At 37.7% G+C, this 17,121-nt stretch overlaps 1 protein-coding gene across 1 annotated transcript in view; it reads right to left on the bottom strand.

Moving 5' to 3' along the window:
• Nucleotides 1-6,143: 6,143 nt before the first annotated feature.
• LOC101896666 (uncharacterized) overlaps nucleotides 6,144-17,121 on the bottom strand; it is a 66,689-nt gene continuing 55,711 nt past the window's right edge. The window contains exon 5 of the mRNA XM_059123883.1: nucleotides 6,144-8,873. Within this exon, the coding sequence (XP_058979866.1) occupies nucleotides 6,417-8,873 (2,457 nt within the window). The 3' untranslated portion in view covers nucleotides 6,144-6,416. The remainder of the gene's footprint in view (nucleotides 8,874-17,121) is intronic.

Raw genomic sequence — 17,121 nt, forward strand, 5'->3', positions numbered from 1 at the left:
TTTTTATGCCAAAATTCTAGTTAATTTCATTATTTTGTTGTTTTCGTTGCTCTTGTTATTTTGTTTCATTGTTCACGCCCGAGGGCTGTGTGTTCGGTGTATGTTTTACTGTTTTTTTTGTGTGTTTTCGGTGCTGTTGTCTGGTTATTATTTATTAGCCAACCTTGAGGCCATAATTTCCCATCTTAATTAGGAGGCTTTTTGCTTGCCATTTCTAATGGGCATTTTTGTGTGTGACAAAAGCCAAAACACGTGATAATCTTAATGATTCTGGCCATTAGCTAGGTAGGTGGGCTGTTGGACAAGGTAGGTGGTTGTTTGGTTGTTTGCTTAGAACCTTTTCCAGCAGCCGCACAACAAAACAAAATACACAACACAAAAACCTTCAAACATTACCGTAATAAATATGTTTAAGTCCTTCGTAACACACGGTCAATTAAAATGGCTTCATTGTTGGCTTAATGATTCGAAGAAAACGATTAAAGCCTAAAAATTTGGTTGTCCCTTTAATCCTCGCAGTAAATTATTGGACTTTGAAGAAGTTTTTGTTATAGTTTTTGGAGGTTATGTTTTTAATGGGTATTTTCTGGTTTTATCTAAGCAATTTTATGTGTGTGTATGTTTATCTTCTAAATATATGTAGACGTGTTTTTTACAAATATCAACCTATCGGCATATATCCCACTAAGAATCAGTTTGCAAACTGTGCTTGTGAATATATTTGTTCTAAATTCAATGTACCTTCCTATATTGAAATAAGTTTTTTTTTTTTAAAAAGCTTTAACACTATTCTCTTTGAATACTGGCATCGAATCAATTTTCCTGAAAAATTATTATTGAAAAAAATGTATACCTTTATATATATATTTAAAATGCACAGGAATTTAGCACTGATATATGGTGACCCCTGTGCAAATTGCAAATTGTCTATCTAGTTATTCTGCATTTTTTATAGTTTTTTATTTATTTATTTATTTATTTATTTATTTATTTATTTATTTATTTATTTATTTATTTATTTATTTTTTTTTTTTATGTAAAATTTTATTTGATGAATTAAAATGTGTTTTCATTGAAAATAATTTTTTGAGATCCGAAAACACTATGTGTTGGGGGTATTATAAGTTTGCTTGGGCCAAAAATTACGTAACACCTCGAAATACAGGGTGAGATAAAAAAAACTGCCACAAAGTCAAACGCCATAATTTTTACATTTTTTTTAAAGTTTATTGAATGAAATCAAAAAAAATATCGGAAATAACATCAAATTTTAAAATAAGTTTAGATTTATTCGAATTGGTCACCTTTGGCATGAATTATGGCCATTGAACGGCCAATGAAACCGGCACACGCTGTCCGAATGTTGCTCTGCGGTATTTTGACCCCTTCCTTTTGTTATTTTTTAGTGCCAACCTTGCTTTCTAAAATACTCCAGACATAATAGTCCAACGGATTGGTATCCGGAGATTTTCGTGGCCATTATGCGCTGGAAATGAAGCGAGGAACCTCATTTTGTAACAATTCTTGGGTGGCGCGTGCTGAGAGCGATGGTGCAAAGTCCTATTGCAATGTCCAAGGTCTGCGACCAAAATGTTTGCGTGTCCAAGGCTTTAACACACCCTCCAGAATATTTTTGCAATAATATTTAGCATTTATTCTGATGCCACGGTCGATTAATACGAGCGGAGAGCGACCATCGGCTGTTATGGCGACCCACACCATCGCCATAGCTGGCGCTTGAGTTCTTTTTTTCTGGTGGCCAACCGAAAGTGCACATTTTCAGCTGACCTCTTTGGCAAGTAAACACGATCATTTTGCTTGTTTACAAACTGCTGGACAACGAATGTTTTCTCATCGGAGAAAACAAAAAGTTCTCCACTTTCGGCCAAGCGAAGCAACTCTTTAGCTCTTTTGAGTCTATTTTCTTTCTGTTGCCGTGTAATTTCTTGCACTTTTTGGATTTTCAATGGCTTTACCCCGAGCTCATTTTTCCGAATGGAATATTGCGATATGTTAAGCTCACGAGCCACTCTTCGGCCACTGCGACGCGGGTTTCGATCATGTCGATTCTTTACTTTTCGAACCATTTCTGCTGATGTTGCTGTTTTCTTCCGTCCACTTTCTTGACGTCGGGCTACTCTACCAGTATCACAGTAACGAGTGATGGTACGAAACACAAAAAAATGTATTCGCATTTAAATGCTGGTGTGCTCTAACAACAGCCACTTGTGGTTTTCTAGCCAAATATAAAGAAATCATACTATCACGCTTGAATTCCATCACGAATAATTTTTTCCTGGAAAATTCTCACCAAAATGCTTTTGTACTCTTGTAAACAATATAATGAGCTATCACTGGAATAATTTTAACAGTAGTCGGACGAGTGTCTTAGAAATGACAGCAGTCTGAAGTTTTTTGCAGTTTCTTCATCTCACCCACATAGGAAAGTATATATGGATCTTCTTATCTCGCGGAGCTGAGTCGATCTAGCTATGTATGTCTGTCCGTCTGTCCGTCTGTCCATGTTAATTTGTAATCACTCTACAGGTCGCAATTATGGTCCGATCTTCAAAATATTTAGAATGGAAGTGGGGCTAGAGCCTGAATAGAAGCCTATTACTTTTGAGGATGATTGAAATGGACCAAAAACAGAAAAATTTCCTGTTTTTGCCGTTGCTCTACAGGTCGCAATTATAGACCAATCGCAGTGGAAGTTAGCATGGGGCTAAAGCTTAGGGCTGGGCAGAAGCCAATTTTGATGGTCATTGGATAGTATTTACTGGGTGAAATAGACCATAACTCAAGAATGGCTGGACCGATTTTTGTCAATTCAGAATTTGAAAAACTTTTCTGTTCAGGATTTTGAAAAGATCCACCGCCAAAGTCACAATGCTGAATAGTGAAAGGACCAATAAAGCTATAACAGTTAATTTGTAAGAAAAACTGTAATTGCGGATTTCTAAAGGCCACCAAAGGAGGTATAATCTTGGATTTTGAAAGGACCACCAGTGCTGAAATCGTAAATTTTTAAAGGAGAGCCATAATGTTCTAGTTTGTGTGAACTTTTGAAAGGGCCACCATTAACAATACAATCTAAAATATTTGTAACTCTTAAAAGAGCCGCCACCAGAGATATAGTCATAGCTTTTCAAAAGGCCACAACTAAAGCTAAAATCGACTCCCACTAGAGCTATACTTATCAAACTTAAAATGTTTAACTCGAGAACTATAAATGTGACACTTCGCCCTTTTACGCTATCTCAGAACTTACCAATTTAATCAATTACTTGATCCAATGACTTCGTAGGTTCATTATACCCTACAACACTATGTGTTGGGGGTATTATAAGTTTGATTGGGCCAAAAATTATGTAACACCTCGAAATATTGATTTCCCACATAGGAAAGTATATATGGATCTTCCTATCTCGCCGAGCTGAGTCGATCTAGCTATGTATGTCCGTCCGTCCGTCTGTCCATGTTAATTTGTAATCACTCTACAGGTCGCAATTATGGCCCGATCTTCACGAAATTTAGAATGGAGGTGGGGTTAAGGTCAGAATAGAACCCTATTTCTTTTGGAGATGATCACATAATATTTAGGGGTTGAAATGGACCAAAAACTGAACAATTTCCTGTTTTTGCAGTTGCTGTACAGGTCGCAATTATGGACCAATCAAAATTAGCATGGCGCTAGCGTCTAGGGCTGGGCAGAGGCCTTCCAATTTTGATGGTCATAGGGTAATATTCAGTGGGTGAAATAGACTATAACATTTGTGTTAAATAAAAGTCACATTTTCCATTAAACCGCGAGCATTTCTAATCCCGGCGAAATCACAAATTGACGAATAGATCAATTCTGACCGTTGCGTATATACCGATAGTAAATATATCGGATATATATAGCGATTTATATACAATGTGTATATACAAAGGAATCGGATATAAGCTAGGAAGATTATATCTCGAAAATGGCTGGACCGATTTTGACAAATTTTTTCAATTCAGAATGCCCTCTTGGCATAAAGTATAAAATCTAAAAAAAGTCATAAAAATATGCCAATAATGATGTTAATATAGATTATGTAGTATTTTTTGTCCTATTTGCCTTTTATTGTGTACCGAACGTGTAATATCAGCACGAATAGTATGGAATTTTGCACATACAACCAAATTAGGCCTGAAAATGAGCATGCCAGATTTGATCGAAATCGGTTCAGATGTAGCTATAGCTCCCATATATATTGTTTATCCGATTTGTTTTTTTTTTTGTCCTCCGCAGCCGTAATATGCACTCTGTAACAACAATATTTGGGGAAATATATCAAATACAGCTCAGAAATACCTTTGCCAAATTTTATCGAGATCGGTTCAGATTTGGATATAGCTCCCATATATTTATTTATCCGATTTCAAATTAATTATCCAATTTCAAATGGGCAAAACAAGTCCAAATTTAAAAGATACAAATGCTTCGGCATATTTAAATCTTTGAAATTTAAATTATAATTCTCCCGCAAAAACTTTTAATTGTTATGTGGAACTCTACTAAATTCGCGAAGTGGTGTAGGATATCAAAAAGTCGGGCCCGCCAGACTTTAAGACTTTCTTTACTGGTTTTATTTTTTCATCTTTATCGCATGCGATTTTTTCAATTTGACTTATAATATTGAAGTGTACATTTTGTAATATTTGTTCATTTTACAACACAGGTTGGGGATACTATATACAGATTGCAATTATAGTCCGATCCTCATGAAAATTTTCACAAGGGTACGGCTAGGCTCAGAAGGGCTTGGAATATTGTTTTTTAAAAATCTTCCCAATATATTTAGGGGCTGAAATGAACCAACAAATAAAAATGCTCCTAATAAACCAAAGGACACAAAATCTCGCATGAAGCTAGAGTTTGGGACAGCGGATAATATTTCCATACTTCCGAAACGCTGAAAATAACTTACAGCGAAATCTAAAATATACAAATGGCGAACTTCTGGCTGGCAAATTTCGTTGACGAATATAGCCAAATTTCGTAGACAAGCAAATCATATAGATGAGTCTAAATTTGAAGATACGGAGGGGCCTCTTGCTTTTGGAAACGATCGCAAAACATTTAGGGGTTCAAATTAACCAAAAACAGAAAAATCTTCTTGATCACACAAAATCGCCGAAAACTCAATATTTAAGGAGTTAGGGCCATTTTAAAGTTTTCAATAATTCATGTCCAACCAATCGAAAAGAAAATTTTGCATAAGAAGAGAATTAAGGACAGGGAAGAAGAGTAGCATTTTGGATGACCAATGTATTTAGCTGTAAAATGGACCACAACAACTAACAGCACGACGGAGTGCATAAATATTGGGCAAATGTTCCTGGTCAAACTGTTAAAGGTAATATCTGGGCAGTGCTCCATGGCACCATTTCAAAAGCGAATCTTCCTAAATGGGTTTGGTCATAAAAGAGCTTATAACATATTGTAGTGTTGTAGGGTATCACATGGTCGGGCCCGCACGGCTATAGCCGTTGCTTACTTGTTTTTTTTTTTTTTTTTTAAAAACTTTTCTATCCAGTATTTTCAAAAGATTCACCGCCAAAGTCACAATGTTGCATAGCGAAAGGACCAATAAAGCTATAACAGTTATTTTTAAGAAAAACTGTAATCGCGGATTTCTGATGAGCAACCAAATGAGGTATTATCTTGGATTTTGAAAGGACCACCAGTGCTGAAATCGTAAATGTTTAAAGGAGGCCATAATGTTCCAGTTTGTATGATCTTTTGAAAGCGTCACCATTAGCAATACAATTTAAAATTTTGGTAACTCTTAAAAGAGCCGCTACCAGAGATATAGTCATAGCTTTTCAAAAGGCCACAACTATAGCTAAAATCGTCGATTTTTTGAAAACCTTTATCAGAACTATAATCGCCAACTTTAAAAGGACCCCCACTAGATATATAAAAATTAAACTTTAAATGTTGACCCGAGAACTATAAATGTGACACAGCAATCTAAGAGAGAAACTCCGACTCGGCGCTGAACTTACCAAATTAATCAATTATTTGATCCTATGACCTCGTAGGTTCATTTTTTATACCATAACATCCTGGAGCCATATACCTCCTTTCCAAATAAAACTCATCCCAATTTTTTTTTGGCAAGACGAAAGAATAACACTTTATTCTTTACGAGTTACAATTACATATGCATAATAAAGAAAATAAATATGTATATATTTTTAAACATATCCGAAAATATATATGGTACGTATAAATCGTTATAAAGGTTTAAAGATTGGGAAAACTTCCCCTTCGGGTGGGAAGATTCCACGAGAGAAAAAATGAAGTCAGCACTTTGATTGGAAAGAAAAGAGAATTGTTGAACACGTAGAATAAAGTCTTATCGTATTTGAATGACACTTTATGGATTGTCATTGGGGGTATTGGGGGCAGCAGCGGCAGCGGTAGTGGTGGCTGCATTTGAGGTATCTGCGGGATTTAAGTTTTCTTCCATTGGTGTTGCTTGTAGAGGTTCTAATTTATTTTCAGAGGTTATAGAAGTAATTTCCTCGTTTTGAGGAGTTTCTGTGGCGTTTTTCTCCTCCTCCTTTGTGTCCTCTGCCTTGGGGAAAGGTAACGACTGTAGACGCCTTACCATTTCCTCCAAACTTTCTTCTTTAGAGGTTTCTTTGGTTTTTTGTTTGGAGATACTTTGCAGGCGATCCGCTTTTGACTGGGCGGCCAAAAGTTGAGTAGTTGGCTTGGTTACTGTTTTTGTTGTCTTAGGTATGGCCCCTTGATGGGCTGCAATCTGACTGGGTGTGGTGGTAATGGTAACCCTTTCCGTCAACTCATCGCCCACAATGCTGGAACAGGCCACATTCTTAAGTGTGGGCAGCAGGGGATCTACAACTGCCGTCGAGGTGCTGGCCATGTCACCATTATCACGTTGAGGTGTGGAGTTGGAACGTTGTTGGCGATTCAATTCCCTCTCAGCAATGCGTTGTATCATTTGACTGCCCTTTTCCGAGGTTTCCGAGAGGCGATTAATCAACTGGCGGCCCTCCTCTTCTAGGATGCGTAGACGCTGTTCACGATTGGAGGAAATTTTCTCAATGTTTTCGATGCGTTGCTCGGTGGTTAGTTTTCCTGGCACTCTCGGGGTATTTGAGGTAGTATTGGTTGTGTTTGTGGTTGTCGAAGCGGATGCTGTGGTTGGCTCTTCCTGAGATCCATGACGTTCGTGGAGTATATCAAGTCTTAGACCCAAGCTATCACCACGATTGTTGTTGTGCGAGAGTTTGCTGAGTAGTTGGCGGCTTTCCTCTTCCAGCCTTTGAAGACGAGCCGAACGACGAGCGGTATAGGCTTCTTCCTGGGCGCTGAGAGGACTCTTTTCCGCCTGAGCTGAGGTGCTGGGAATATCCTCCTTCTTGGGAGTACTTTCATTTACCTTGCCATGGGATGCTTCATCTTCGGACTTGCGTGTTTCCTCCTCGGTGTTGCTCTCAAAACTTCCCTCTCTGGAGACGGGGTTACGGCGAATGCGATCTAGGGAGCAACGCAAATAATGACCCCTATCGGAGGTGCGTTTAATGCGAAACAATAGCTGGCGACTTTCCTCCTCCAAACGCCCAAGGCGCTCCGAACGACGTCGGGTGTATTCCTCTTCGCGCGGCGTAAGGCTACCCGGGGCCGGAGCTGAACTGGCCCGGGTGGAACGATCCTTGCGTTTCTTGTTCATCAATTCCTCCAAGGGCACGGCATATTGGACGGGAGCCATTTCGTCTTGGAAACGCCTAAGTTGGACCTCCAAACGTTCCCGGTTATCGGAGGTTTCCAATACCTGTTGAATTAAGGTTTTGCATTGTTCTTCCAAGCGTTTTATGCGTGTAGCCCGGTCATCAGTGATTTCGGATGAGGGTTCATCCAAATCCGGTAGATCGGTGGCATTCGCCCTCTCAACACTGCGACGTTGTGAACGTCTTGAGGACCGGGTGACCTTTGGTATGGCTCCACTTGCCGAGGTACTTGGTCTTACCAACAGAGTTGGTATTTCCACCTCTTCTTCTTCTTCGTCGTCGTCATTATCATCCTGTCCCTGCTCTCCCACATCTCTCCAGCCACATGTTGGTGGTGCACTGTTCCATCTCAAGACCACCTCGGTGTCAGTGTCATCCGGATTGTTGTTGTTGGCATTTGCCCGTCCCGGCGATGTACTTTGCATACGTTTGATTTTACGTGAATGCTCAAACATTTCCCTCAAACGTTTGCGTCTGTAGTTGACACAACCACCAGCGGCACCTCCAGCCGAGCTGGAGGCCACATCCTCATCATCGTCGTCGTCATCCTCATCACCATCATCAGCACCGGCCTCCTCATTTCCTGGCATATCCTCTTTTTGCTTGGCACTAACCCCACCAGCAGCACCATCCACATCATCCCCAGCACCCTTTGCCTCACGCTCCTCATCCGAGACGGGGCCACCCGAATCGCTGTAACCGCTCTCAGCCGAATTATTTGCATCTTCCAATTTACGCCTGGCAAACTCACGTCGTAAATCATCGCACTGCTCTTGACTTTCATCGTTTTTGGCACGTGCCGCCTGCCACTTGCGGCGACAGTACTCCAGTTCATCCTTCAGTTCGTGCAGCAGGCGGCGTTTCTGCTGCAGCTGGTAGCGTAAAATCTGCTCCTGGGTGTGCATTTGACGATGTTGACGTTGCATTTTGCCAACCAAATGCCAAGTTTTTGTCAACTCCAAGCTAACGGCACTCAGGCGTTTCTCCTGTTCGTTTAGGCGATAGTCCAGATGGCTGTTTAATGTTTTCAGACGATTAGTTTCCTTCACCAAGGACTTTTTCTCCAATATTAGATCCTGCATGTGTGATGGGAGGTCGTCATCGCCGTCGTTGTTGTTGTTGGTAGTGGTAGTGGTTTCGGAGCCATTGTAGGTTATTGATAGATAATAAATCATAATTTTGGACGGTTATAAGTTCATTGTTGTTGTTTTTGTTGTATGAATGATGTTGCCATTACAAGTCAAGCATCGCATCCCCCAAAAATGAGTTGCATGAAAAGAGAGAGAGAGAGAGAGAGAGAGAGAGAGAAAAAATAAGAAAAAAGAATATAATTGATTAGATATTAGTCGGATTACAGTCAAAAGGTTAGCTGCTGGGCCACAGCACGTGTAAGGTTAATATTTTATTCCATCTTTCTTTCTTTTTTCATTTTAAAGTTGAATGTTAAAAAAAAGTTTGTTTTAATTTTTCTCAAAGTTTTTTTTTCTAATTTTATAAAAAAAAATATGAATGGCAGGATGTTTCAAGGATATTGCAATTATCTTTTTAATTTTTTAGTATAATCCCTTACTCCACATGATTTCAATAGACTTTTTTTGGATATTTTAAATTTAGTCGGATAGGACAAAAAATAATCTCCAAAGGATGTGAGTGACTGGAATAAAAACGGACAACGTAGCGTATACTTGATGACATCGTTCATACGTCCAGATGTGCTGCGGTTACAGTTTAATCTATATAGACTGATTCATCAAAACCCAAGTGAAACGGCTCTAGCTAGAATCTCGAAATTTTGCATGTGGGTCAATGTTGGTGGATAGGGGTGAGGACGAAGTTAGGGAAGTAGTGTTATACAAATAGGTGCAATATGTGTACTAACTGTAAAAACTGAACTAAATGGTACTAAATTCGATACATTTGTTGAACGTTTAAGGGTTAAGATAAAGAGTTGCATTTTAAAGCGAGCATACGAAAGGTACATAATGGCATTAGTGTTACTATAAGTGAATAGGATATGAATGAATGAATAGGATTGAGATTTTGAGGTGGTTTTGGAAATGACATGTACTTAATGGCCCTAAATTTGGTAATAGCTGAATGGATAAGGCTGAAGTCCCTTAATTTCATATTGAGGTCTATGCCTATGCCTTTTTTTATTCCTACAAAATGTTACTAAATTTGGCAATCGGTAAAGACGTGTTGGGCCTTTTTATAGGGTTGCCCATATCGTTGCCCGGACCCATCTGGCAACGCCATAACTTTTGACAGAGATGTCACATCGCTTAAGCGTTTATACGAAAATTTTCGACTGGTAAAGCTCTTTCTAATCCGAAGAGGCCATATAAAAGTCGACCAAGGCGATCGGCCGAGAATATCGCTGCCGTACGAGCCTGTATTGAGAGGTCCCCAAGAACATCCCAAAAACGCTGTTCTCAGCAGTTGGGCATGGCTTGGTCCACTTTACAACGGATTATTCTCATTGATTTGCATTTGTTCCCGTACAAAATTCAATTGACGCAAAGAATGTTGCCTGCGGACACGCCTCGTCGATTGGAATGGGCCCAAAGGGCCCAAAGGTCCGTCAAATATGGGCAACCCTGTACCCTTCACCATTCTATGGAATGGTGGTTTTTAACTCCTCGAAATATTTATAATTAAACCTACAAAGTTTTAGCGTAAAATTCATAGACGATCTAGCTATGTCCGTCTGTCTGTCCCTCTGTCTGTTGTAATCACGCTATCTTTTGAACGCATTTAGATAGAAGGCTAAAATTAAAAAAAAAATTGCATACATACATAACTTACCAGTAGGCAGGTTAAGTTCGCTAAATTTCAAATTTTGTATTTGAAGTTCGTACTAGGTACTACAGCCTATGACAAACATTTTTGTATGCAGGTCCAAGTCTTCGTATACCCCCGGTAACGGTACCTCCCGATGTTCGGTATTTTGATGATTTCAGCAACATTATTCAGCGAAATCGATTTAAATTCCGTACTGGAAGATCCTAATGGGTACTACAACCTATCGCAAAAAATGTTGTATCTTCGTATAGCTCCCATATAACGGTATCTCCCGATATTCAGTATTTTCATGATTTTAGCTATATTATTTACCGGAATAATTTTCAAATTTCGAATTTGAAGTTCGTACTAGGTACTACAGCCTATGAGAAAATTTTTTGTATTCAGGTCCAAGTCTTCGTACAGCCCCCATATAACGTTAGCTCCCGATATTCGGTATTTTTATGATTTCAGAAACATTATTCACCGTAATCGTTTCTAATTTCGTATTGGTAGATCTTCATATGTACTGCAACCTATGGAAAAAAATTTTGTGGGCAGGTCCACGTTTTCGTATATTTCGTATATATCGGTACCTTCCGATATTCGGTATTTTGATGATTTTAGCGACAGTATTTACCGGAATAGTTTCAAACTACGTGTTAAGAGTTCGTAATTGATACTACAGCCTAAGACAAAAAATTGTTTGTGCAGGTCCATGTCTTCGTATAGCCCCCATATAACGGTACCTCCCGATATTCGGTATTTTGATGATTTCTGAAACATTATTCTCCGGAATCGTTTCTAATTTCTTATTGGGAGATCTTAAGAGGTACTACAACCTATGGAAAAAAAATTTGTATGCAGGTCCACGTTTTCGAATAGAGGTACCTCCTGATATTCGGTATTTTCATGATTTTAGCGACATTATTTACCAAATTTCGTATTTGAAGTTCGAAACGGGTACTACAGCCTATGACAAAAAATTTTGTATGCAGGTCCACGTCATCGTATAGCCCCCATATAACGATAGTTCCCGATATTCGGTATTTTCATAATTTGTGGGACATTATTAACCGCAATTTCAACAAATTTCGTATTTAAAATGCGTAATGGGTACTACAGCATATGACAAAAAAATCGTGTGTAGGTTCACGTTTTTGTATATCCCCCATATAACGGTACATCCCGATATTTGGTAATTTTATGATTTTAGCGACATTATTTAGCGGAATTATTTCAAATTTCGTATTTGAAGTTCCTAGTAGGTACTGCAGCCTGTGACAAGAAATTGCATATACATGTTCAGGTCTTCGTATAGCCCCCATATTACGGTACCCCCTATATTCGGTATTTTAACTGTTTTAGGTACAATATTCACCGGAATTGTTTCAAATTTCGTATTTGAAGTTCCCAATGAGTACTCCAGCATGTGACAATAAATTGCCTATGCAGGTCCAGGTCTTCGTGTAGTCCCCCTATTTTGGTATCTTCCTATCCTTCCACGGGAATCGTATCAAATTCCGTTCTTGAAGTTCTCAATAGGTTATACAGTATGTTACAATAAATTGGCTATGCAGGTCCAGGTCATTCCTACATTCGGTATTTTGATGATTTTAGCTACATTATTTACCTGATTTTTTTAAGTTATGTATTTGAATATTGTAATGGCTTATGGCAAAAATTGCCTATGCCTATTGACATCATTATAAACCCCCAATACCAAATTTAGTACCATTTAGAACTTTTTGTACAAATATAGGACACATTTCCAAACCACCGCCAAATCTCAAACACAGATATTATCAGTAATCTAAATATCAAAATTCAGGATTATTTAGTACCACTCAGTACTTTTCGTACAATTATAGTACACTTTTCCAATTATAATATTACAAACCTTCTACCAAGGCTCGTACAAAATTTCAAATTTCTAACTTCATCCGTTTCGTCGGGGCTTTGATTTTAGGTGAGTCAGTATGTTTTTTCTATACCAAATTTTGTTACTTTCGTTTGTGTTATCTATTTAAGTGCTTAGCATTCACAGCGATCCCAACATTTATAATTCCAGCCAGATATGACCTTCGGAAGCATTTCGGGGAGCCCAATCGACAAAAAAAATTATTTTCAACCAAAATGTTTTAAATATATACAAATTGTTCCCATAATAAATTGTTGGCATTTGAACTTGATCTTTAATTTTCCAGATTGTACTATTCATATCAGTACTAAAAGTACTAAATTTTCCCGTTTTGATATTGAGAAAATCCTGAGGTGTCAACACTGTTGAAATGAGACAACTTCGTGACATTGCTACATTGATGTAATCAGAAGCTCTATTTTTATGGTATTATGGCGCCCAATCAAATCGTACCTTTTTAGTTGGAAATTTTTATGAAAATAAATTCTTTTCTCATGACACTTCATTTCTCGCCTTTGTCTAATATTAAGGTCAATCGTCAATTTTCGCCTCATTTCCCTTCATTTCAAAAATTCAATTTTAAAATTGATTTCCCTTCCCAGTTTAAAAGGGGGACACATGTGTAAATTTATGCTGGTCCCAAATATTAATAAATATCTAATGATATGACCACCACCACTCGCTCCTCCTCTCTATCTCTCTCTTTCTGTGTGTTTGCCTCCAAATATTCTGGTCATGTCTTGCAAAATTCTTGACCCCTTTGCACTTTAGCCACTCAATTATGTGAATCCCTCCGGAAAACCCCAATCAGTCACACACAAATTTGTCTCCCAAAATCTTTCAGCCCCTCAGAAGCAAAAAAAAAGCGTAATAATAACCCCCAACAAATAACAGCAACAAACACTGTCAATCAAAAGATGACTTCCGTTTGCTTATTTTTGTATGCCGTACACACACACTCAAATACAAGATATGGGTGAATGTGGCATAATTTTGGTAGTTATCCTTGTATCCATGTATCCTGTTAAAAAAATGAAGAGCAACCAAACCTACGACAACCCAAAAAGACGACTAGCTACTTTGGCGAATTTCTTCACATATTAACTCATCATTTTTCAAAATGAGGAGCGAAGGAAAAAAAATAATAACCCGACAACAAGAGTCCCGTATCATAAAATATGAAACTTGTTTAAGTACCAAACGCCAGAGCCAACACCAACAACTAGTTGAGATATCTGCGTCTTCTTCTGCTGCTTCTGCTTCATTGTCAGATCTTCTCATATTAACTTTATTATGATTATGTCTCATCTATTTTGACTGAAAGTTCTCCCACCACCGCAGATGTTTTTGCTCTTTTTGCCATTTTACTCCTTGGAGTGTTGTGAATGTCACGAAGACGAAGGAGGAATACTTGTCGCAACCATGACTACAACAAGATACCAGTAGCAGCAACAACAGCAACAGAGTACAAAATTCCCTTATTCTTGGTTAGGTTTTGGTTGCGGCGTTTTTGGAAGCACTTGCAATATAAGTTGCCAGTTTTTGTTATTGTAAATTTTCCTAAGTACTTTAAATGTAAACTTGAAACTTTACAACAGCACAAGCAGTATTCTAACACACTATGGGCTAACTGATCACCGATTGGTGTCAGACGACAGTGAACCAGCGAAGGTGAACTACGAAATTCAACTTCTTCGATAATTATAAGCCCAGTAGATTTTGAAAATAGAGCTAAATAAATGTCAAATATAAATAAGTGGCAATCTAGTTCGTAGTTCAGTACACCAGTTCCTAAACGTATGAGTGATTCGATAAATTTCATATCACTCATACACAGAGTATTCGCGCAAACAAGGAGCTAGATAAGAAACTGGTTCACCCGATCGAACCGAATAGCAAGTTTAATCCCAAATTGCCACCTATATTTAGGCTTATTTCCATCGGCGATAAGAAAATGACCATTTTCATATTTTTATACCCTCCACCATAGTATGGAGGTTATATTAAGTTTGTCATTCCGTTTGCAACACTTTGAAATATACATTTTGGACCCCAAAAATTATATATTCTTGATCTAGCGATGTCCGTCCGTCTGTGGAAATCACTCTAGCTTCCGAACTAAAGGAAGTAGATTGTTAAAATTCTACTCAATTGTATATTATGTCTGCAGGATTTTTGGTATTGGAAATGGGTCATGTAGGTCCACGTCTTCGTATAGCCCCCATATAACGGTATTCGGTATTTTGATGATTTTTGCGACATATTCACCGGAATTGTTTCAAATTTAGTATTTGAAGTTCGAAATGGATACCACAGCCTAAGACAGAAAATTGTCTGTGCTGGTCCACGTCTTCGTATACCCCCCATACAACAGTATCTCCCGATATTGGATATTTTGATGATTTTAGCGACATTATTTACCGGAATTGTTTCAAATTTAGTATTTGAATTTCGAAATCGATACTACAGTCCAAGACAGAAAATTTTCTGTGCAGGTCCACGTCTTCGTATAGCACCCACAAACCTGTACCTCTCGATATTCGGTATTTTGATGATTTTAGCGACATTATTCACCGGAATTGTTTCAAATTTGGTATTTGGAGTTCGTAATGGATACTACAGCACATGACAGAAAATTGTCTGTGCAGGTCCACGTCTTCGTATAGCCCCCATATAACCGTACCACCCTATATTCGGTATTTTGATGATATTAGCGACATTATTCACCGAAATTGTTTCAAATTTAGTATTTAATGTTTGAAATGGATACTACAACCTACGACAGAAAATTTTCTGTACCGGTCCACGTCTTCGTTTAGCCCCCATATAAGAGTATCTCCCGGTATTCGGTATTTTGATGATTTCAGCGACATTATTCACCGGAATTATTTCAAATTTGGTATTTGAAGTTCGAAATAGATACTACAGCCTAAGATAGAGAATTTTCTTCGCAGGTCCACGTCTTCGTGTTGCCCCCATATATATCCGGTATTTTGATGATTTTTGCTACATTATTAACCGAATTTTTTTTTTAAGTTTCGCATTTGAATATTTTAATGGCTTATGACAAAAGTTGCCTATGCAGGACCACGTAGTCATATAGACCCTAATATAAGGGTTATATTCAGTATTTTTATTATTTTAAAAGAATTTTTAACGGTTTTTATTTTTTGTAAAATTGCCAAATTCTTTCCAAATGGTGGAGGGTATTCAAAGTTCGGCCCGGCCGAACTTACAGCTTTTTTACTTGTTTTTTTTTTTTTTTTTTTCAAATATTCAGATTAAGATTTCCTCCAAAAAAAATTATTAAACCTCAAGCAAATCACCAGTGAAGGCTTTTTAGTCGTTTATTTCGTAGCAAGTCAGAATATTCTACAAAAATTTTTGTCACTAGAGACATGCCCATGTTCGTGTTAGACCTTTCTAGTACTCAAAATTCAGATTTTTTTTATTTTTTGCAAAATTTTCTACTTCATACTTCGTACTTAATTATCAGACTTTCAAGGTTATTTATAATTTATTCAAGTTTCTTTTTTTTGGAAAGAAGAATAGGAAAATTATGACCAAAAAGTCTTCGAATTCTTTCATTTTGAAGATGACCGAAAAGGATATTAATAAAACCATTTTTCTGTCCCAAACTATTTCAACGTCTCCATATGTAAATCCAAGAAATCAACAGCGACCTCAGTAGTAAATTCCAGAATTTCCGCTCTATCCCAGTAACAGATTTAGTAACATTACGCACATCCAAAACATTTTTCATCTCTCCATCTCAGACACCAACCGATAGTGATCCAAAATTAGAACCATTTAGCACTCTTCGAACAATTATAGTACACAGTTCCAAAACTACCACAACACCAGATACCAAGAGGGACCTCAATATCAAATTTCTAGATTTTAGCTCTATAAAATCACTCAATAGCAAATTTAGTAACATTTGGTACTTCTCGTATAATTTTAGTGCACATTTCCAAAAAATATCTCAACCACAGATACCAACAGCGACACCTATTTCAAACATCGACATTTCAACTCTATTCCTTCTCTCATTCCCAAATTAAGTACAATTTGTTACTTTTCGTAAAGTTATAGTACATACTTCCAGATACCTCAATATCAAATTTGAGAACTGCAACCCTATCCCTTTACCTAATACCAAATTTAGTACCAAATTTATAGTACGCATTTTCAAAATAATCTCCATATACCAACCTAATATACCAACAGTGATCTTAATATTACATTTCAGGATTTCAGGCCTGTAATTTCCACGGCGACCAAATTTTGTACATATTTTCGAAACCACCTCCCTATCTCAACACCAGATACCAAGAGAGATACTTCAATATGAAATTTCAGGATTCCAGCTCTATAGATTTGCTCAATACCAAATATGGCACCATTCAGTACTTTTCCATATCTCACTTCCAGATTTCAACGGAGACCTCAATATCAAATTTGAGGATTCCAGCCCTGTCCTTTCAGCCAATACAAAATTTTCTACCGTTTAGTACTTTTCGTACAAATATAGGAGGCCAACAGCAAATTTCATATTTATTCTCTAGATCGTTTTACTTCTTTCAGATTCCACCGTGCTTAAGTGGCCTACCTTTGTTGCT

This window comes from Musca domestica, unplaced genomic scaffold (genome assembly GCF_030504385.1).
Source record: "Musca domestica strain aabys unplaced genomic scaffold, Musca_domestica.polishedcontigs.V.1.1 26, whole genome shotgun sequence".
In the NCBI taxonomy this organism is placed as follows: Eukaryota; Metazoa; Arthropoda; class Insecta; order Diptera; family Muscidae; genus Musca; species Musca domestica.